This window comes from Stegostoma tigrinum, chromosome 30 (genome assembly GCF_030684315.1).
Source record: "Stegostoma tigrinum isolate sSteTig4 chromosome 30, sSteTig4.hap1, whole genome shotgun sequence".
NCBI lineage: Eukaryota > Metazoa > Chordata > Chondrichthyes > Orectolobiformes > Stegostomatidae > Stegostoma > Stegostoma tigrinum.
The window spans coordinates 29,398,510-29,422,313 of record NC_081383.1 but is presented as its reverse complement, the minus strand read 5'-3'; the positions used below and the strand labels follow the sequence as shown (position 1 = coordinate 29,422,313).

General features: G+C 44.4%; 1 protein-coding gene across 1 annotated transcript in view; it reads right to left on the bottom strand.

Moving 5' to 3' along the window:
- Positions 1–3,501: 3,501 nt before the first annotated feature.
- The window catches only part of malt2 (MALT paracaspase 2), a 47,229-nt gene continuing 26,926 nt past the window's right edge, over positions 3,502–23,804 (bottom strand). The window contains exons 11-17 of the mRNA XM_059638625.1: positions 22,009–22,186; positions 20,610–20,684; positions 14,642–14,769; positions 12,183–12,332; positions 9,580–9,737; positions 8,336–8,470; positions 3,502–5,066 (exon numbers count right to left, since the gene is read on the bottom strand). Of these exons, the coding sequence (XP_059494608.1) occupies positions 4,632–5,066; positions 8,336–8,470; positions 9,580–9,737; positions 12,183–12,332; positions 14,642–14,769; positions 20,610–20,684; positions 22,009–22,186 (1,259 nt within the window). The 3' untranslated portion in view covers positions 3,502–4,631. The remainder of the gene's footprint in view (positions 5,067–8,335; positions 8,471–9,579; positions 9,738–12,182; positions 12,333–14,641; positions 14,770–20,609; positions 20,685–22,008; positions 22,187–23,804) is intronic.

The following is a 23,804-nucleotide window of genomic DNA, read 5'->3' as shown; positions in this document are numbered from 1 at the left end:
TCCACTTGATTTAGCTTCTCACCTGAATGTCGGCACCTCAAACAATGCAGCACTCCCTTAATACTGCACTGGAGATTCAGTCTGGATTAGGTCCCACAAGCATTTGGAACAGGGCTTGAACATACAACTTTCTGTTTTACAATGCTCCTAACTGAACAAACTCTGTATCAATTAATTTTGCAGTGCTAGAATGCACCAAGTATAAAGTTTACTCAGTGTGGAGCTGGAGAAAAACAACAGACCAGGCAGCATCAGAGCAGCAGGAAAGCTGACGTTTCAGGTTGGGACTCTTTTTCTGATGCTGCCTGGCCTGCTATGTTCCTCCAGCTGTGTTATCTCTGAGTCCAGCATTGGCAATGCTTACTATCTCCAGGTATAAAGTTTATGAGTCTGAGGCAATGCCTTGGGTTTATGAAGCTAATGATGGAATAATTGGTTATTATATTGTTAGTCCCAGGAATTGAAGATCAAACATTAGGATACAGCTATGAGTAAAGCCAGAAGAATAAATATTGTTATGTTCAATACGATTCTGGGTTTCTTTCTATTTTCTTTATTAATCTTTGATTAATTGTAAATATCCATTCTGATTGGCTAGAAAAGCAGACAGGTAACCAATTGTGAGAGAATGAGTTCAGGGTATTTGGAGGCCATTGGATGGCTACCAGGAATATTGGCCAACTTGAATTGCAGTGCTTGCTGGACTGTCCAAGGGTTTAGCAATGGCCAGTCAGTGAGGAAGAGGTACCAGTTGGGCCGACTTTCACTGTGCCTGGAGAACCATCAATTCGGTGAAAGACACTCTTTGGTCTGTACAAAACCTGCTGGTCTTCCAGAGCAAAGAGTTGACCTCAACTGAGTGTTGCAGACTGGCACATTCCAAGCTCCAGGACTATGTGCTGAGGGACACATGAAAGCTTGGGGCAGCTGCCGCCAAGGCACAGTAGGGAAAGACCACTGAGGTCTTTCTGCCGAAGTCAAATAGGGGTTCATTCATTTATTGGACCCTCCCAATGCCTCAGAAATATGTAAATGTAATCTTGTAGAACTGAGAAATACCTTTGTTTTTTCACACTTCAATATTTGCTTGTTTCTTCATATGTTACTGTATAGAACCAAACTACTTTAGTGACTAAGTATGTAAATAAATACTTTTTATGAATAAAGTATATTTTTGGGAAAAAAATTTAGAGACAGATTACCGGGTTTGGCTATTATCTCATTGTTCTTTATGGGAGTCTGCTGTGTGTAATGTGGCTGTGCATTTCCTACTTTACAACAGAGACCTCAGTTCAATGCTGTAAAGCCCTGTGGGACTCATTGAGTATAAGACAGGGTAGTTTAATTTCCAGCAGCACCTGTGTTTTTGAATTGAGAGTGTTACATCTTCTCTGATCTTGTTTCCTGTTTGTTTGTTAACCGGAATTGGTGATCATCAGTATCACATGACCAGCTCGAGCTGAGGGTCAGCCCAGTTCTGAAAAATAATCTCAGGTCAGGCGCTGCACAGTCCGCATAAACACTTATTTGCAGATGGTGACAGCTTCTTCTTGGCTGTGTGGTAACTTTTCTGGTGTTGTTATGTGTCAGTCACCCTTTAACAATAAGCTGACCCTAAATACAATGGTATTGAATCTGGCAGGGAACAATGCTCTGTGCAAACAGCTGATCTCCTGTAAAACTCACTCTGGCCAAACATCAACATGTACAGGGCTGAAGGGTCTGCAGTCAATAACACATAGCCATTGCCTATAACAAATACTGTACTGTCTACATTGAGAGGAACAGATAACTGGGAACAAAAACAAAGTTGCTGGAAAACTCATCCCTCCTCCGTGACCTGTCCGTCCTCCCCGGACTGGCCTATCCCCTCCCTACCTCCCTACTTATACGCTCCTCTCCACCTATCTTCTCCTCTATCCATCTTCGGTCCGCCTCCCCCTCTCTCCCTATTTATTCCAGAACCCTCTCCCCATCCTCCGCTCTGATGAAGGGTCTAGGCCCGAAATGTCAGCTTTTGTGCTCCTGAGATGCTGCTTGGCCTGCTGTGTTCATCCAGCTCCACACTTTGTTCTGCTGGAAAAGCTCAACAGTTCTGGCAGCATCTGTGAAGGAAAATCAGAGTTAACGTTTTGGGTCTGGTGACCCTTCCTCAGTTCCAGGTTTTCCAGCAACTTTGGGTTTGTTCCTGGTTTACAGCATTTGCAGTTCTTTTGGTTTTTGTAGAGATAACTGGGGCTTCCTGTGACAATTCTCCTGACGGAAGTTGGGGGGAATCGAATTTCAGTGGAGAATCATCATAAATGTCAATTAATTGCCCGATTCTTGCATGAGGACTGATTGTGGCAATGTCATTGGGTAGTTATATTTGTAGGTGCATAAAATACTGTTTTAGTCTTTGTGTATACACATGAATATAGCACATTTATGGAGGTTTAAACTCGCAACAAGGTACCAAGATTTGAATTAAGGAAGATGTGCATTTACATTCTGCCTTTCATGATCTCATAATGTCACAAGTTGCTTTATAAATAATAAAATGCCTTTAAAGTATTGTCATTGTCTTAATGAAGGAAATCAACAAATTTGCCGATTTACTCAGCTTCCATGGTATTGGGAGATTTTGTTGGCTTGGTAAAGCTGAAACCTCGCCATAAACCCTGTCCAACATTTCCAACCTGACTAACAATCTTTGGTTGGAAAAACCTTGCTGTTATGATTAATTCTAATTTCAGTTTCCAACCACATTCTGCACCTTCACCAAGATTGCCTGCATCTAATCCAACATCACTCATTAACTCACATCCAGCCTCAGCTCATCAATTACTAAGACCCACAACCTGCCTTTGTTAACTCTACATTTGACAATTCCAGTGGCCTTCTGGCAGGCCTCCCATTTTTCATCCAACTTGCAATCATCAAAGACTTTGCTGCTTGGAACTTGGTTCAATCCAAATTTCATTCATTCACCATCCCTTCATTAGCTGACTTCATTAGCTTGCTGTCTAACAATGTCTTAATTGCAAAATCCTCATCCATATTGCCAAATCCCCGTCTGGCATTGCCCCCTATTATATTTGTGGTCTTCTTCAGCCTGAGATTCATCTCTGGCCTCTTGCACATCTCTGACTCGAATCACCTCAGATCAGTGGCTGTGTTTTCAGCTACCCTGCCCCTTTGCTTCCCAGTTCACCCCCCAAGGCCTCTCTTATCTCTCCTTTAAATTTCCTCTTTACCAATTTTTTGACCAATCTTGGTCATTTGTCCTGATTTCTTCTTTGGTAGGTTAGAATCAAAAAGTCAAAAGTATTTATCTTGAAATTACTCTTATTAAGCACCCTGGAATGTTTCACTCAGTTAATGGGCTACATCAATGCACCAGCTGTTGGTATCAGTTGATATAATATACAATCAGGTTATTTCAGAAAATCTTTACATTACAGAATTAAAAGTCATGAATATTAAATAAAAAAACACAAATGTTTTTAATTAATTCCATTCCAATTATTTGTTTTAGCAAATGGTCCTGACATATAATACAAAAATCCCACAATATCAGAATTGATGTACACCCAGCACAAGAGCATTTAAAAGGAAATATCAGATTCAGTAACCATCATAACCTGAGTCTGAATGTACACTGGTATATAAGAGAATATTTTGTCCACTTTTACATCTTGGTCCAACTCTGCCCCACCCTCCTGGTCATTCGAAGTTCAGTGTTCCCAAGTATAGGTTCCATGGGCATTATCTACCACTTAAGATTGCTATGCTCTGTGTGATAGCCCAGATGGAGCGTGAGGGGAGGTTATGCAATTGTATACTGAATTATAATACAGCCCAAACCTACATGCATGTAACATTCACAGACATATCTTTTATTCCAAGATCTCTTGCTTGATAGTGATTGTGAGCAAGAAGCTCAACTGACTTCACACCTCCCTAAATCAGGGCTCAAAGGTCAACTGTGATGCCCCAACACCACACAGGCAGAGATTAGCTAAATCAGTGTGAGTTGCCGATTAAATCTACTAAATATGACAGACTCAGTAGCATAGTAAATAGTTGGGACAGCAAAGGCAGAACTAGTCTTTCAACGTTAACACGCTTCAGAATGAAATGAAGGAAACTATTAGACTTAAAAGATGAAAAGGACACAGGGTAAAATCCCTCAAAGGGTAGGGAAGTTGCAGATCACTTTCTTGTTCTTTGGCGTGCTTGTCTTGATATTTAAATCTGTGAGTCATGTGCTGAATTTAGACCGTGCATGTTGGTGTTCTGTTAGGATTACTCAACAGTGCCATTGACAGCAATAGGACGGTCCTTCCCTTTATATCCAACAGGTCAAACTTGAGTTATGAAGCATTGCTGTCCTGTCCTGAGGAGGGAAAATAGCAGAACGTGTACAGGCTCATTGTCAGAAAGACAGGTTAAAACTGGAAGTAGCAAAATGCTAATCACGTAGTATACAGTCTCACAAGAAAACAAATGTTTGTATTCATTGTCTGAGTTCCACAATCAGCCTCCTGCCCTTTCTAATTAACGTGCTAAAGTCTTTCTTTTGTACCCGGTATAAAATTCCTCAATATTGTTCCTCTTGACCTATGTGCATGAACAGAATGTCAAGATCATTACGAAGAATTTAGAGATTTAAATTGAGCAGTTATCCCCTCAATGGTCTCTTTAGTCATCAGTCCAGTAGCTTCCGCTGACACTGGTCTCTTGTTCTGCTGCTCCTGGGTGCTGTAGTACAGATTGGTGGATTTGTTCCTGTAGCGATATAAACTACTATAATAATCAAGGTCACTTAAACTATTGCAGGAACGTAAAGAGCCTGGTAATGGAGAGTGAGTGAGAAGTGAGTCACGGATTAACAGCCGTGAAGGTTCACTTGCAGAACTTTGCAATGAGCCATAAATTGACATGTATTCATTCTGATGCTCTGATCCATGCAGGTTGAGTTTAGACACAAGGGGTTTTCCAATACTGACTACTTTCTTCTCCTCTATGGAATCCTCCATTCCTTTATATCGATATTGAAGGCAGATGGAAAAGCTCAGCTCCTTCTACACAACAGGGAAGTAAAATGCAGAAAGTCATTAATCTGTATGATTTTGTCTCCAGTTTCCTCTTCCCTTGCCCCTGTATCTTGTCAGGACTCAATCTCGCCCTCCAGTACAATACTGTATTCAAGTTGCCATTAACAGTGTGTACCTAGATAGTGAATGTCACTGGGCTAACTGGTCTGATAGGGTCCATGCCCAAACAGGAAACAGGAATAGGCTGAGCTTGTTCGACCTTTCAATCAGATAATGGCTAATCTGTGACTAAACTCCACTTTGCCCTTTGCCCACAGCATTTCATATTTATGGTTTATAGAAATCTGAAAATCTCAGGTTTTAAAATTAGCATCTTCTCCCAACTGCAGAGAATTCCAAACTTTCACCACCTTTGTGTGATCAGTGGTTCCTAATTTCATTCCAGAAAGGTCCACTTCTGACTTTTAGGCTCCTGGTCCGAGACTCCACAACCCCCAAAGGAGATCATTTGTCTCTAGCAATCCTAACAGTTCCCCAAAATATCTGAAAATACATACTGGAAAGCCTTTACTCAATACAACTTCAGCTTTTATAACGTCTCACCATAAACTAACCCTTGGCACTATTGTTGTAATCTACACCGCAATCCCATCAAGACCAAAATATCTTTCCTAAGTTGAGGTGTCCAGAACTGAATATTACTTCAGATGTGGTCTAGCCAGGGCTCTGCGTACCTATAGCATGATTTCTAACCTCTTGTTTTGTGAGGATTCTAGGTGTAAAGCTCAGCACTTCCTCAGAATTTTTGATTAGTCTCTGTACCTGCTCAAACGTTTTAATAGCCTGTATGTTATGAACCCTTAGGTTTTTTGGGTCTCCACTGCTTTCAGACTTTTCACCATTTAGAATGCACTCAGTTCTATTCTTTTTAGATCCAAAGTGGAGTCCTTTTACTCTATCCTGACCCCTCATAATTTTAGATACCTCAATCAAATTAAATTAATCTCCTTAGCCTGCTGTCTCCAAAAGGAAAACAATACCAGCCTATTCACTCTTCCTCATCACTAAAATTCTCCAGGGATGATAATGTCGTCATAAATCTTCTCCAGTACTAGCACATCCTTCTGTGAAGCTGTGATCCGAACAGTAAGTTGCACTTTAGCTGTAACTGAACATACACTTTATGCCACCAACTGTTCTTATATTCAATGATTTAGTCAATAAGTTAAAGAATCTTGTATGACTTCTTTACTACCTTTTTAACCTGCCCTAATAAATTCATGAAGGGGAAATTTGCTGGAGAAATTTATGATAGTCCTCTGAGGGGGTGACAAGTAGGTTAGATAAGGGGGAACCAATAGATGCATTATATTTGGATTTCCAAAAGGTATTTGATAAGGTATGCACATTAGGCTACTTAACAAGAGCCCATGGTGTAGTAGGTAGTATACTGGCATGGATAGAGGATTGACTAACTAAGAGGAGATAGAAAGTGGGGACAAAGGGGGCGAATTCAGAATGGCATCCTGTAACTAGTGGCGTGCCACAGGAATTAGTTCTCACACCACAATTATTTACAAACTATATTAATTACTTCAATGAAGGAAGTGAATGTACTATTGCTAAGTTTGTTAATTAGACTTAAATGGGTAGAAAGACAAATGGGGATGATGGCACAGAGTTTACAGAAAGATATAGATGGGTTAAGTGACAGGGCAAAAATTTCATGGTAAATTATAATGTGTGAAAATGTGGGGTTAAGTACTTTGGCAAGAAGAAAAGAAGAGTTGAATATTATTTAAATACGTGAAGACAGCAGACAGCTATAGCACAGATGGATCTGGGGTCCTGGTGCATGAATCATAAAACGTTAGCATCTAGGTTTTGTGGATAATAGGTAAGGCAAATAGACCATAAGCCTTTATTTCAAAGGGAAATGTATAAAAATAGGGAGGTCTTGCTAATCTTACTATACCTTGAAATACTATGAACAGTTTTGGTCCTCTTATGTGAGAAAGGATATACTAGCATTCGAGGTAGTGCAGAGGTTTACCAGGCTGGGTTTTGGTGGGATTTCCTTATGAAGAAAGGTTGAGTATACTGAAAGAATTGCACAAGATTCCTTGGGAGGGGATAGGTGGGACGTATTGACAAGTCTCTTCATGGGATTTTCTAGGATCACAGAGCACAATCTCACAGTGTGGGGCACTAGTTTAAGACATGGATGAGGACGATTTTTTCTCTCAGCGGGTAATAAATCAGTAAGAACTATTGAGATTGGGTCATTAAGTATTTTGATGGCTGTCATAGGCAGATTTAAATCAGTAAGGAAATGAAGCATTATGGGGACAACGTAGGAAAGTGGGGTTGAGAATTACCTGATCAGCTACTATCTAACTGAATGTTGGAGCAGACTTGATGGACCAAAAGGCCTACTTCTGCACCTATGCCTTACAGACTCTTTCGATTGAATTCAATTTCCACTTCATCCAACTGACCAATCAATTTATGTTTTCCTGACGTCTGCACCTTTCTTCCTCTCCAATCTTATAAAATGTAGTGTTGAACTGCTCATAGTGTTTCTTTGTTTTTCTACCTTTTAGTAAGAAGGACTGTAATGTTTAACTTTTTAAATGTTGTTTTTCTTATTTTCCTGCTCTGTACCTAAAATTCCGTACCCATGCATCTTTGTACCCAAGATGGGGCCGTAATTGGTGACCTGTAATCTTTTCACTGTGCTAGTATAAGTGCACGTGACAATAAACCTAATTCAATTCAATCCAAACTGGAAACTTCTTCATTAGTACCTCACTGATACATTTACCCATTGAGCAAACAGGCAACTGCAAAATTATTGGCTTTACGGTGAGCTAATGTATCAACTTGGCTCCATAGATGGCAGTTTTGAGGCAGAACATCATGAGTTCATAACCCACTCAAGAAAATAAAGTGCAATCTAGGCTGGCATTACTGAGGAAGGGCTTAATCGTTATCCTTTGGATGATAAACTAAACTGATATTCTGTCTGTTGTATCAAGTGCACATTAAAAATGACATAGGATACAGGAATGTTCTGGAAAGCACTATTTCCACCATTCTCCCCCACACCCCCTGCAAACTGAAACAACTTAGTGAGTCAGGCCTGTCATTCTTTCTCATAAGATATTGCTACTCGATAGCAACCTAGCTCCATTCATTGACATAAACATAATGTACAAAGTAATACAATGGGCCTTGTTGAAGTTGTATAAACATAAGTTGGTTGTTTAGAAGGTGGCAATGGAGAGACTGCTTACCCGTAGTTTTTGCAGGCCACGAAGCCTAGTGTACAGGCACTTATCTGGATAGTCAAAGTTCTTGACGGTGAAGAGGATGCTGCCTGTTTCCTCAGGGCATTCTTTGTTTGTGTGTTTGAGGTCAACATCCAAGTCCTACAATTCAGATAGTTCAAAGGGAAAATCATTTAAAGAACCAGTATTTTGCCTTTAAATGGGATCATCCCATTAATGTAGTGTTAAAGCATAGAAACGGCATATTTATTGCATTTCACTCCCATCATTGTCCTGACAGCACTGACTCTCCTATTGAGGTGCAGTTAATCCTTTGTTACCTCGTGGCTAGCCTTCAGGACCTCAGACACAATACTTTAGTGTCAATGGATAGCAAAGAGCAGTAGAAACTCAGTCTTACATTTTCTCTGCCTAATCCGAATGCATTGAAGCCAATAATAATCTCAGTCTCCACCAACAGAACAGCTACCTCAGCATAAACTACGGATTAGTCCTGAATATGGTTATCTGTGTGGCCAGGAACTAAATACCTGTTTAGGCTATTGGGAGAATGAAGAAAGTACCAGCTCCCTGAGAAAGACAAAGACCTACGGCAAATTTTCCTAGCATTTGTCCTGAGTCCCTCTCTACTCTTTTTACCTTGGTGCCACTGAAAGATGAACCAGAAACATCTCTAAATAATCATTATGGCACCTGAAGGTTGGACACATACATTGCCACAAATTGTGAATACACGTGATCATTCTGGGTATGGAACCGCTCCTCCTCATCAATATTGGAGCAAAGCCCATTCTTGCGTTCACCCAATAGCCAACAAAATCTTGGATTTCAGCTGCATCTTAAATCCTTCCACAGAACTGAAGGCCCCAACCTCCAAAGACACCTCTGCAATGTGACTGGGGATCATTGTCTATAGACTCTAGGTGGATCACACTACAGTTGTGGGGTGTACTTACAATACACAAGTTCAGAATCAATGCAAAGTTTGGTTCCAATGCTAAACTTGGAGCTTCCATTGGGTTTGAAATGCTAAACTAATTCTGAAACAAAACAGAACAAGATTCCCTTCGACTCAAATCTGAGTCTGTTTCATTCTATTATCAGGACAGGTCCTAATGCTGGTTTCACATTATATTTACATTATTATTGGCTCATCAGTAAGAAACAAAATCTTTTCACATTAACACTGTAGCTGCATTGTGAATGACATCATAAAAAAGTGCTGAGGACTTTCCTATACAGTTCATTACCTCTGAAAAATCAGCCAATCTAGCTTCACATTTAGCGATGTCCTTCTGAGTTTGCTCTATCCTGGTATAAATAATCATAATGTTTGAAAACTCAGCTGCAAATCCCAGGCGGACAGTGACTCCACATTCAAAATGCACATAGCTGCTTTCTGGAAGAGCTGGAAAGAAAAGAACCATAGCATAGTGAACATTTTGATCTCATTTAGATGACATTACTTCTCCTAAATCCTCAACTTCACCCCTTGATATCTCCCTTTGACACTGAAATTTATTGCAAGGACATCACGTATGTCCAACTTTTTACCTTTACCAAACTGAGCATCAGATGACAGGATACTGGGGAACAAATGCTCCTCGACAGCTCTGTCACCAACACCCTCCATTATTCTGAAGATGATCAAGAGATGGTTTGTGGGGCATTAACTAAATTTGTCCTGGTTTTGGGGAGACTATGTACCTGGGCAATGTCCCATATTAACAGGTTGGAGGCCAGAGTTACAGCTGTACTGAAACAGGATGGCTAGACGTGCAGCTATACCTGGAGTACAGGTCTGTAGCAAAACAGCTGAAATGTTCTTAATGTCATTCACCTTGCTGCATCTGGTACAAGCAGCAGGTGCTAATATTTAATTTCACATCAACAATGTGTTTTAGTGGTTCCCTTGTGGAGCAGTGGTAGTGTCCCTATCCCTGGACTGAGAGGCCTGGGATTTAGTCCTACCTGCTCCAGAGGTGTCTAAAACCTTTCTGAGCAGGTCAATTAGAAAAACAGGTCAAATAGATGTCTTGTTGTTGGCGACATCCGGAGGGAGACTGAGATAGATCACCCACTCAGCAACAGTGGATGAAGGTACCTATAAAGGCTTCAGCCTTTGCTGTTGGACTAGACCAAAATGAGGACAGGATGTTCATGGAGTCTCCTAATTAACTGAGCAAGGCCATTCTCAATTGGCAGGACATCAAGCTTTGATCTGACCCGTTGATTGTGTAATTATTTAGCTCCATTGATTGTATCCTGGTTCCTCGGCTTATCACATAACCTCATGCTGTAGGCCAGAAATTCCGACCAGCACCGGAAAACCTATTTCCAGTCTTGATTGGACAGAAAAAAAATACAGGTACATCTTGATGGCTTCTGCCCTGGAAGTTCTTGGCCATTTCAGTCAATGGCGGTGCTACTGAGCTACACTTTCTAATGGTTAAATAGGCTTTTCTGGATGTGAGTTTGCTCGCTGAGCTGGAGGGTTAGTTTTCAGACGTTTTGTCACCATTCTAGGTAACATCATCAGTGAGCCTCTGACGAAGCGCTGGCGTTATGTCCCGCTTTCTATTTATATGTTTAGGTTTCCTTGGGTTGGTGATGTCATTTCCTGCGTTGGTGATGTCATTTCTTGTTCTTTTTCTCAGAGGATGGTGGATTGGCTCCAAATCAATGTGTTTGTTGATGGAGTTCCGGTTGGAATGCCATGCTTCTAGGAATTCTCGTGCGTGTCTCTGTTTGGCTTGTCCTAGGATGGATGTGTTGTCCCAATCAAAGTGGTGTCCTTCCTCATAGGCTTTTCTCATTGTGTAAGTTATCTCCGCACTGATGTGGAGATGCTGATACTGGACTGGGGTGGACAAGGTCAAAAATCACATGACACCAGGTTATAGTCGAACAGGTTTATTTGAAAACACAAGGTGTCAGAACCTGAGGAAGGAGCTGAGCTCAAAAAGCTTGCATTTTCAAATAAATCTGTTGGATTATAACCTGGAGTCATGTAATTTTTGATTTTCTCTCAGCACCCACTGCAACTCCATTTTCAGAGAAAAGCCCTTGTTACAGGCCAGTTCAGTTAGTCTTGATACTGTGGAACCTAAATTGATACAGAACATTGAACTCCCCTCACCAGAGTGAATTCAGTACCTTTGCCATCTTTAATGCTGCTTCTAAGTGATGTTCAACATAAAGTATTACAGATTCATCAGCGCAGGGAGAGTAGTAAGTGCTAGTCACCAAGAGGTTTCCTTGCTCATGTCTAACCTGTTACCCTTAGATGTAATGTTGAGGACTTAAAGACATGTTCCTGGGCATGTGGGTGTCTCTGGCTAGGCCAGCATTTATTATCCATTCCTCACTGTCTGAGGGCAGTTAAGAGTCAACCTCACTGCTGTGGGTTTGGTGTCACATGTAGTCCAGACCAGGTAAGAATGGCAGATTTCCTTCCCTAAAGAACCAGAGCCATTTCCTTTCAGCCATGTGCCCCTCTCTCTGATAGATCTGTCCTGCTGGTATTATCAGGGATGGTAATCTGGAAACTGGCTGCATGGTATAATGCAGTGTGTATGACTATGTTGGGTGTGTTTGCGATACTGATACCCTTCAAACAGGCAGGAGACACTTAGTCAGTTGGGTGCCATATGAACAGTAGCCATTTCAGATTGTGGGGAGAACACATGGTTTTTTTTTGAGTACTGACCACCAACATTTATATGTATGGACAGACAAAATGATTCCAAACCCAGGAGCTATGCACTCAGCTTCTATTAAATACACTGTTCTTTGGACAGAAGAACATGCAACACAAACCAGAACATTAACAGGAGTGAACACCCTTTCATACCATGGGCCTTGGCCCACTGCAGGTTCCTGGCTGAATAGGCGTCTTGATGTTTGGGTGGTTTAATAAGATCTCTCAATGACCGTCTCTCTGACAAGCTGCTCCGGATCTCCAAAGCCTGTCTTCCCTTGGTAAGTTCACACTTCCCCATATCTGAAATCACAACAGGGCATGCGACTAATTTAGAAATAAAAAAATTTATGATGCAACCAGATAGATTGTACAGGAAGTACAATTTATTATCAGCAGAGATGTCAATCATTAAGGTGCCGAGGTTTAAAGTTATTGATAGAAGGATTAAAGGGGATTTGAGAAGCTTTATTTCCCATGAGGGGGTGGGTTCAGGAATTCACTGCTTGTTAGGGAGGGAGAGGCAGAAACACTGACCACATTTAAAAAGTACCTAGGTATGCACTTGAAGTGTTGTAACATACAATGCTCTGACCAAAGTAGAAAGTAGGATTAGACAGGATGGCTCTCTTTCAGCTGGCACAAAAAGATGGGCCAAATGGTCTCTTTCTAAACTGCAAATTTTCTATGATTTTCTTAATGCATACACAAAAGTTACAAAACAAATAAAGGTCACTGGGTTTAATGAGTCTGTGTCTGATTTTACCCTTTCTGTAACCAGACAATTTGAATCAAATTTTCCACCCTGTTCTTAGAGTTCTTCATCCTCTTTTCAGTCAGTGCCCCACAATCTAACAGTACCTATCTGGTTTCATCTTGAATACTGACATAATATAGTGGACAGGTACTAGGAGAAGGTAGTGATGGCAAATGCTGCAGGTAGATCGAGAAAAGAGAAATTTTGCTCTTGTCACAGACACATTTGGGACTGACGCAAGAATTTTCAGTAAACATTAAACACAGTAATCTGTCATTCAAAGGCCGGATCACTGGGACCATTAGCCTTAGTCCGCCTACAACTTTTTCAGCTTTTGATGAGAGCTACCTGATCTATCCTATGGAGTGAGTCATTCTGCACTGCAGAAACAAAACCTCGGCATGTGTTCTGCTATATAATGCCAAGAAAATCAATTGCACGACTAGGATGCAGAACACAAAATAAATAAAAGCAAAAGAAAAAGCAAAATAAGGAAACATGTCTTGGAGAAAACTGTCAATTTTTAAGGGGAATGAGTGTAAATTGAAGTTAAACTGAACAATTACCAGAGAAACAAAAACAGAAATTGCTGGAGGAACTCATGAGATCTGGCAGCATCTGTGACGAGGGGGATCACTGGATTTTAAACGTTAACTCTTCTTCCTCTTCACAGAGGTAGCCAGACCTGCTTAGCTTCTCCAGCTATTTCTGTTTTTCTTTCAGATCTTCAGCATTTGCAGTTCCTTGTTTTAAATTACCAGAGGAATACAGGATTGCATGAAAATGAGAGGAATGGGAATTACTTCATGTAGAAACTGATGGCAAGCGTAGAGGAAGAGCTTTCTCTTTGGAGCAGGAAGATACAGGTTTGAAGTGGGGAGGAAGATAATGCAGGATACATGACACAGCACAGATACGGCCAGCTGTGTTCAGTGTCTCTAGTATTTTCTGTTTTTGTTTCAGTTCTCCAGCATCTGCAGTAAGGTGTTTTTATTTTACCCAAATCCTCACGTAGACACATAGCAACTGATGGCGCTTACAGAGACTCAAAACAGATGAGAAATTGAAACTGCAAGATATTGTAATGGTGACAGAAAGGATAAGGTGGGCAGGTTAACCAGAGTAAATGAAACAGTGAAGCTTCCCAAAGCTGCAACAACAGGGTTACGTTATGAAATAGGAAGTGTAGTGGTGTGGTAATGCAATTATTTAATAAATTTGATTTAGGAAGAAAAAAAAATAGTTTAAAAATTCAAACCACAAAAGCTCTGCAGGCAGCTGAGAGTTTAAACGGACGACATCTGCTGCTAAAGTATAAGTAGCAGCAGGCAAGGCCCAAGCGCATTTCAAATTCAGAATGATCATTTGACAAGACACTGAATCCTGTATCCAAAAACTGTACCCACGCACTGGAGGGCACCTGTGGAGGAGGGCATGGAAACCACAGTTATGGAAGAAACTGCTTTTCCATCACTACATCAGTGTCCATAGGAACACACAGGAGTCGTTTCGGGAATCCTCAAAATCCTTCTCATTTTTGCTTGGATAGGCCCAATCCAATTCAAAATCCATTTGAAAGTAGGGACAGTAGATGTTTATTATTCTCCCCCAAAGAAATACCAATGATGGGCACGATGTTCAGCATCAGTAAAGTGTACAGGCAGCCAGATTGTCCCAGGCCATCAGGGAGCTGAGTTATAACAATCTGGATAAGTACAGTGTGATCATGAAGGGCAATAAAACAGTAACAGTAATAGCAATGGGGGAATTTCAGGAGTGGTTCAGTACCTTGTTGAGCCTTGTCCTAATGACTAAATGAGGGCAATCTTTAATCTTTGTGTAAATTCAAACTCACCTTCTGCAACTTTATCCAGCAGGACTGTGATTTTTTCATCCTCCAATAAACGTTTTTTCAGGAAGTTGATGAAAATCCCATTTGTAAGCTCGTCTTGGCAGATTTCGTATGCTTCTGCATCTGGGCAACTGGAAAAGTTCATAAAGGACATGACAACAGATCATTAACAATCTCAAACAATTTGCAATTCCGTATCTTTCTCATTCAAATGAGAATAAGAAACTATGTGGTTTTGGGCCTAACTGATGCCAGTCACATGGTCTTTAACATTACTGGTGCCCATTATTAGTCCTGGCATTCAAAATAGAGCCAAAATCAGCGATGGTGTCGGAGAGAGAGCCACCGCCCGCACTGGTGTCTGAGATAGAACCACCGCCCGCACTGGTGTCTGAGAGAGAGCCACCACCCGCACTGGTGTCGGAGAGAGAACCATCACCCGCACTGGTGTCGGAGAGAGAACCATCACCCGCACTGGTGTCGGAGAGAGAACCACCACCCGCACTGGTGTCGGAGAGAGAACCATCACCCGCACTGGTGTCGGAGAGAGAACCACCACCCGCACTGGTGTCTGACATAGAACCACCACCCGCACTGGTGTCTGACATAGAACCACCGCCCGCACTGGTGTCTGACATAGAACCATCACCCGCACTGGTGTCTGACATAGAACCACCACCCGCACTGGTGTCTGACATAGAACCACCACCCGCACTGGTGTCTGACATAGAACCACCACCCGCACTGGTGTCTGACATAGAACCACCACCCGCACTGGTGTCTGACATAGAACCACCGCCCGCACTGGTGTCTGACATAGAACCACCGCCCGCACTGGTGTCTGACATAGAACCACCGCCCGCACTGGTGTCTGACATAGAACCCCATCACCCGCACTGGTGTCTGACATAGAACCACCGCCCGCACTGGTGTCTGACATAGAACCACCACCCGCACTGGTGTCTGACATAGAACCACCGCCCGCACTGGTGTCTGACATGGAACCACCACCCGCACTGGTGTCTGACATGGAACCACCGCCCGCACTGGTGTCTGACATGGAACCACCACCCGCACTGGTGTCTGACATAGAACCACCGCCCGCACTGGTGTCTGACATAGAACCACCGCCCGCACTGGTGTCTGACATAGAACCACCGCCTGCACTGGTGTCTGACATAGAACCCCATCACCCGCACTGGTGTCTGACATAGAACCACCGCCCGCACTGGTGTCTGACATAGAACCCCAGCACCCGCACTGGTGTCTGACATAGAACCACCGCCCGCACTGGTGTCTGACATAGAACCCCATCACCCGCACTGGTGTCTGACACAGAACCACCGCCCGCACTGGTGTCTGACATAGAACCCCATCACCCGCACTGGTGTCTGACATAGAACCACCGCCCGCACTGGTGTCTGACATAGAACCCCATCACCCGCACTGGTGTCTGACATAGAACCACCGCCTGCACTGGTGTCTGACACAGAACCACCGCCCGCACTGGTGTCTGAGAGAGAACCACCGCCCGCACTGGTGTCTGAGAGAGAGCCACCGCCCGCACTGGTGTCTGACAGAGAACCACCACCCTGGTGTCTGAGAGAGAACCACCGCCCGCACTGGTGTCTGAGATAGAACCACCGCCCGCACTGGTGTCTGAGATAGAACCACCGCCTGCACTGGTATCAGTGATAGAACCACCATCTGCACTGGTATCAGTGAAAGGACCACCACCTGCACTGGTATCAGTTATAGGACCAACACCTGCACTGGTATAAGAGATAGGACCAACACCTGCACTGGTATCAGTGATAGAACCACCACCTGCACTGGTATCAGTGATAGGACCACCACCTGCACTGGTATCAGTGATAGAACCACCACCTGCACTGGTATCAGTGAAAGGACCACCACCTGCACTGGTATCAGTTATAGGACCAACACCTGCACTGGTATAAGAGATAGGACCAACACCTGCACTGGTATCAGTGATAGAACCACCACCTGCACTGGTATCAGTGATAGAACCACCACCTGCACTGGTATCAGTGATAGAACCACCACCTGCACTGGTATCAGTGATAGGACCACCACCTGCACTGGTATCAGTGACAGGGCCACCACCTGCACTGGTATCAGTGATAGAACCACCAGCTGCACTGGTATCAGTGATAGAACCACCACCTGCACTGGTATCAGTGATAGAACCACCACCTGCACTGGTATCAGTGACAGGGCCACCACCTGCACTGGTATCAGTGATAGAACCACCAGCTGCACTGGTATCAGTGATAGAACCACCACCTGCACTGGTATCAGTGATAGGGCCACCACCTGCACTGGTATCAGTGATAGAACCACCACCTGCACTGGTATCAGTGATAGGGCCACCACCTGCACTGGTATCAGTGATAGGACCACCACCTGCACTGGTATCAGTGATAGAACCACCACCTGCACTGGTATCAGTGATAGAACCACCACCTGCACTGGTATCAGTGATAGAACCACCACCTGCACTGGTATCAGTGATAGAACCACCACCTGCACTGGTATCAGTGATAGGACCACCACCTGCACTGGTATCAGTGATAGAACCACCACCTGCACTGGTATCAGTGATAGGACCAACACCTGCACTGGTATCAGGGACAGGGCCACCACCTGCACTGGTATCAGTGATAGAACCACCACCTGCACTGGTATCAGTGATAGGGCCACCACCTGCACTGGTATCAGTGATAGGACCACCACCTGCACTGGTATCAGTGATAGAACCACCACCTGCACTGGTATCAGTGATAGAACCACCACCTGCACTGGTATCAGTGATAGAACCACCACCTGCACTGGTATCAGTGATAGAACCACCACCTGCACTGGTATCAGTGATAGAACCACCACCTGCACTGGTATCAGTGATAGGACCACCACCTGCACTGGTATCAGTGACAGGGCCACCACCTGCACTGGTATCAGTGATAGAACCACCACCTGCACTGGTATCAGTGATAGAACCACCACCTGCACTGGTATCAGTGATAGAACCACCACCTGCACTGGTATCAGTGACAGGGCCACCACCTGCACTGGTATCAGTGATAGAACCACCAGCTGCACTGGTATCAGTGATAGAACCACCACCTGCACTGGTATCAGTGATAGAACCACCAGCTGCACTGGTATCAGTGATAGAACCACCACCTGCACTGGTATCAGTGATAGAACCACCACCTGCACTGGTATCAGTGATAGGACCACCACCTGCACTGGTATCAGTGATAGAACCACCACCTGCACTGGTATCAGTGATAGGACCACCACCTGCACTGGTATCAGTGATAGGACCACCACCTGCACTGGTATCAGTGATAGAACCACCACCTGCACTGGTATCAGTGATAGAACCACCACCTGCACTGGTATCAGTGATAGGACCACCAGCTGCACTGGTATCAGTGATAGGACCACCACCTGCACTGGTATCAGTGATAGAACCACCACCTGCACTGGTATCAGTGATAGAACCACCACCTGCACTGGTATCAGTGATAGGACCAACACCTGCACTGGTATCAGTGATAGAACCACCACCTGCACTGGTATCAGTGATAGGACCACCAGCTGCACTGGTATCAGTGATAGGACCACCACCTGCACTGGTATCAGTGATAGGACCACCACCTGCACTGGTATCAGTGATAGAACCACCACCTGCACTGGTATCAGTGATAGGACCAACACCTGCACTGGTATCAGTGATAGAACCACCACCTGCACTGGTATCAGTGATAGAACCACCAGCTGCACTGGTATCAGTGATAGGACCACCACCTGCACTGGTATCAGTGATAGAACCACCACCTGCACTGGTATCAGTGATAGAACCACCACCTGCACTGGTATCAGTGATAGGACCAACACCTGCACTGGTATCAGTGATAGAACCACCACCTGCACTGGTATCAGTGATAGAACCACCACCTGCACTGGTATCAGTGATAGGACCACCACCTGCACTGGTATCAGTGATAGGACCACCACCTGCACTGGTATCAGTGATAGAACCACCACCTGCACTGGTATCAGTGATAGGGCCACCACCTGCACTGGTATCAGTGATAGAACCACCACCTGCACTGGTATCAGTGATAGGGCCACCACCTGCACTGGTATCAGTGATAGAACCACCACCTGCACTGGTATCAGTGATAGGACCAACACCTGCACTGGTATCAGTGATAGAACCACCACCTGCACTGGTATCAGTGATAGGACCACCACCTGCACTGGTATCAGTGATAGGACCACCACCTGCACTGGTATCAGTGATAGGACCACCACCTGCACTGGTATCAGTGATAGGACCACCACCTGCACTGGTATCAGTGATAGAACCACCACCTGCACTGGTATCAGTGATAGAACCACCACCTGCACTGGTATCAGTGATAGGACCAACACCTGCACTGGTATCAGTGATAGAACCACCACCTGCACTGGTATCAGTGATAGGACCAACACCTGCACTGGTATCAGTGATAGAACCACCACCTGCACTGGTATCAGTGATAGGACCACCACCTGCACTGGTATCAGTGATAGAACCACCACCTGCACTGGTATCAGTGATAGAACCACCACCTGCACTGGTATCAGTGATAGGACCAACACCTGCACTGGTATCAGTGATAGAACCACCACCTGCACTGGTATCAGTGATAGGACCACCACCTGCACTGGTATCAGTGATAGAACCACCACCTGCACTGGTATCAGTGATAGGACCACCACCTGCACTGGTATCAGTGATAGAACCACCACCTGCACTGGTATCAGTGATAGGACCAACACCTGCACTGGTATCAGTGATAGAACCACCACCTGCACTGGTATCAGTGATAGAACCACCACCTGCACTGGTATCAGTGATAGGACCAACACCTGCACTGGTATCAGTGATAGAACCACCACCTGCACTGGTATCAGTGATAGAACCACCACCTGCACTGGTATCAGTGATAGGACCAACACCTGCACTGGTATCAGTGATAGGACCAACACCTGCACTGGTATCAGTGATAGAACCACCACCTGCACTGGTATCAGTGATAGAACCACCACCTGCACTGGTATCAGTGATAGAACCACCACCTGCACTGGTATCAGTGATAGGACCAACACCTGCACTGGTATCAGTGATAGGACCACCACCTGCACTGGTATCAGTGATAGAACCACCACCTGCACTGGTATCAGTGATAGAACCACCACCTGCACTGGTATCAGTGATAGGACCAACACCTGCACTGGTATCAGTGATAGGACCACCACCTGCACTGGTATCAGTGATAGAACCACCACCTGCACTGGTATCAGTGATAGAACCACCACCTGCACTGGTATCAGTGATAGGACCAACACCTGCACTGGTATCAGGGACAGGGCCACCACCTGCACTGGTATCAGGGACAGGGCCACCACCTCCACTGGTATCTGAAACAGAGCTACAGACATGACATGAATGAAACTGATTTGATATTTTGTTACAAAAACAGAAGTTGCTAGAAAAGCTTAGCAGGTCTGGCAGCGTCTGTGAATAAAAAATCGTTTCGGGTCCAGTGACCCTTCTTTAGAACTGGAAATGTTAACTCTGATTTTTTCTTACAGGTGCTGCCAGACCTGCTAAGCTTTTCCAGCAACTTGTGTTTTTGTTCCTGATTTACAGCATCTGCAATTTCTTTGATTTTGTTACGTACACAATGAGAACTGCACATCTTACACTTTTCAGTGACTTCAGACACTTCAAAAAATATTAGTTGCTTATAAAGCTGTTATGAATGTCCTGAGTTTGTGAAAGGCCCTAATACATGCCTGATATTACAGACTGATACTGATATATGTCTAAGAAGTAGCATTGTACACATTTATAAAATTGAAGAGGACAAAGAATTCGTGCATTGCTTACGTGGCATAACCATAGACAATATTTGCAGTGACTCGCAAGGCTTCCATTTGTGGAATGATTTCATCGTGCATGTTCCTAAGAAGGAAAAGTTATTAAAAAAGTTCTTATTTACAGACCTTTATTATAAGCTCAATATTGCATTGCACCATAATCCATTTTGTAATTTAATCATTCTTGTCTTCTGACCTCTCAGAGTCATACAGCTCGGAAACAGACCCTTTGGTCCAACCAGTCCATGCAGAACATAATCCCAAATTAAACTAGTCCCACCTATCTGCTCCTGGCCCTTATTCCTCCAAACCTTTCCTGTTCATGTACTTATCCAAGTGACTTTTAAACACTGTAATTGAAATTGTACTCACATCCACCAATTCCTGATGAAGTTCATTCCACATACGAACCACCATCTTTGTGAAAAATCTCCCCCCGATGTCTTTTTTAAATCTCCCTCCTCTCACCTTAAAAATTATGCCCCCAGTCTTGAAATCCCCCATCCTGGGGCAAAGACACCTACCATTAACCGTATCTATGCCCCTCATGATTTTATAAACATCTATAAGGTTAACGCTCAACCTCCTACACTCCAATGGAAAAGGTCCCAGCCTTATCAAGTCTTTGTGTCTTTGTTCTTTTCATTCACTGCTCCCCTCCCTCTGCCTTCCACACACCCCACCTCCCCAGAAACATCTTTCTCCTGGCACTCTGTCTGATTAAAGGCTGCTCCTTTCTCACATCTTCTAGTTCTGATAAAAGGTCATCCACCTGAATAGTTAACTTGCTCTTGCTGAAGACGTTGTTTTATTGGGTGAGCATTTCTTGCATTTCCTGATTTTATTTCCAATAGCTGTAAGCCTGAAGCGGGTTTATCTTTCTTTGAGCTTTATGCTGATCAAAGTGATATCTGTGATAGGGGATATAAAGCCTTCACAGTTCAGACATATTCCCCATGCAATTCCTAGTGGGCATTAGCAACAACTGTGCTTGGAAGGCCACAGGATGAGCTATGTAAGAACCAGGAGGCTCCTGCAAGTGATTGTGTTTTTGAGCTCTCTGAGATCCAAATGTTGTTGTGAAAAAGCCTGTGAAATGGGGAGTATTCAGCAGCCTTCCTCACCTCCCACAAACCACCTATTCAACAATCCTCATAACATCCCCCACACGTTCACTCCGGAATCTCAAGAAGTCTGAGGTAATAATGTGGCAACGCACTGGGGAAAAGTTTGGGAAGCACTGATCAAATCTGTACCATATCTGCCCTGGACGTGTTTCATGGGGCAGTGTCTATTCAGCATCTATCCCATGCTGTACTTGCTCTGGATGACCACACTGTTCCCCACTGCTGCTGAACACAGAGAAATTTAGCAGAGGAATCTAAGAATCAAATTTCCCCTTCTTGCACCTTTTGCGACACATGTCAAGGAGGAAGACATTGAGCCCAGTTTGCTTCTCCTGCATCAGCTGCAGAATGCTCTGGACACACAGGCAGTGTTCGGATGTGTAGGAACCTGGAGCATCAATTGGAACCATGAAGCTGTTCCCATAGTTTTCATATCCATGGCCAGCATAATAAAGCAAACCTAAGGAGAAAACATAAGGTTAGCTTCTTTCCATAAGTATAGACAGCCCCTGTGCTCATAGCCAATATTCCCTCAACAAGGACACCTTGTATCACACTCAACATCCTCCATTTCCTCACCTTTCCCCAGCAATAAAGCATACACCCAATTACTTCCCCCACCCACCCAACTAACCTCTCCAATAGAGCAGACGTCTTGTGGCACACACAACACTCCTCTAACAAAAGACAGACCCAACCTCCCTAAATGATACACACCTGTGTCACACCCAATGAATCCCTCACTTCACAGGCCCCTGTGAAACACCAATTCCTCTCTCACCGCCTCCCAACAATCCTGGAGTAACAAGAAGTCCCTCCATCACATCCTATCCCTTTGCCAAAGGCATAGACATCTTGCGTCACAAGTACCTTCACTAAGATGCACTAAGTTAGATTCCCAGCCAGTTTTCCAGCACTGCTGTCTGAGGAATAGTGTTTGATGACTAGTGTTAGGGTGAGAATAGAAGACCCCTTCTAATAATTAAAACTAAAACACCCAGAGAAGCTCTCCTTACCTCATAATCTGCTAAAGGAAATGGGGAAAGTGGTATAGATAATAAAATGTGAGGCTGGATGAACACAGCAGGCCAAGCAGCATCTCAGGAGCACAAAAGCTGACGTTTCGGGCCTAGACCCTTCATCAGAGAGGGGGATGGGGAGAGGGAACTGGAATAAATAGGGAGAGAGGGGGAGGCGGACCGAAGATGGAGAGTAAAGAAGATAGGTGGAGAGAGTATAGGTGGGGAGGTAGGGAGGGGATAGGTCAGTCCAGAGAAGACGGACAGGTCAAGGAGGTGGGATGAGGTTAGTAGGTAGATGGGGGTGCGGCTTGGGGTGGGAGGAAGGGATGGGTGAGAGGAAGAACCGGTTAGGGAGGCAGAGACAGGTTGGACTGGTTTTGGGATGCAGTGGGTGGGGGGGAAGAGCTGGGCTGGTTGTGTGGTGCAGTGGGGGGAGGGGACGAACTGGGCTGGTTTAGGGATGTAGTAGGGGAAGGGGAGATTTTGAAACTGGTGAAGTCCACATTGATACCGTTAGACTGCAGGGTTCCCAGGCGGAATATGAGTTGCTGTTCCTGCAACCTTCGGGTGGCATCATTGTGGCACTGCAGGAGGCCCATGATGGACATGTCATCTAGAGAATGGGAGGGGGAGTGGAAATGGTTTGCGACTGGGAGGTGCAGTTGTTTGTTGCGAACTGAGCGGAGGTGTTCTGCAAAGCGGTCTCCAAGCCTCCGCTTGGTTTCCCCAATGTAGAGGAAGCCACACCGGGTACAGTGGATGCAGTACACCACATTGGCAGATGTGCAGGTGAACCTCTGCTTAATGTGGAATGTCATCTTGGGGCCTGGGATAGGGGTGAGGGAGGAGGTGTGGGGACAAGTGTAGCATTTCCTGCGGTTGCAGGGGAAGGTGCCGGGTGTGGTGGGGTTGGAGGGCAGTGTGGAGCGAACAAGGGAGTCACGGAGAGAGTGGTCTCTCCGGAAAGCAGGCAGGGGTGGGGATGGAAAAATGTCTTGGGTGGTGGGGTCGGATTGTAAATGGCGGAAGTGTCGGAGGATGATGCGTTGTATCCGG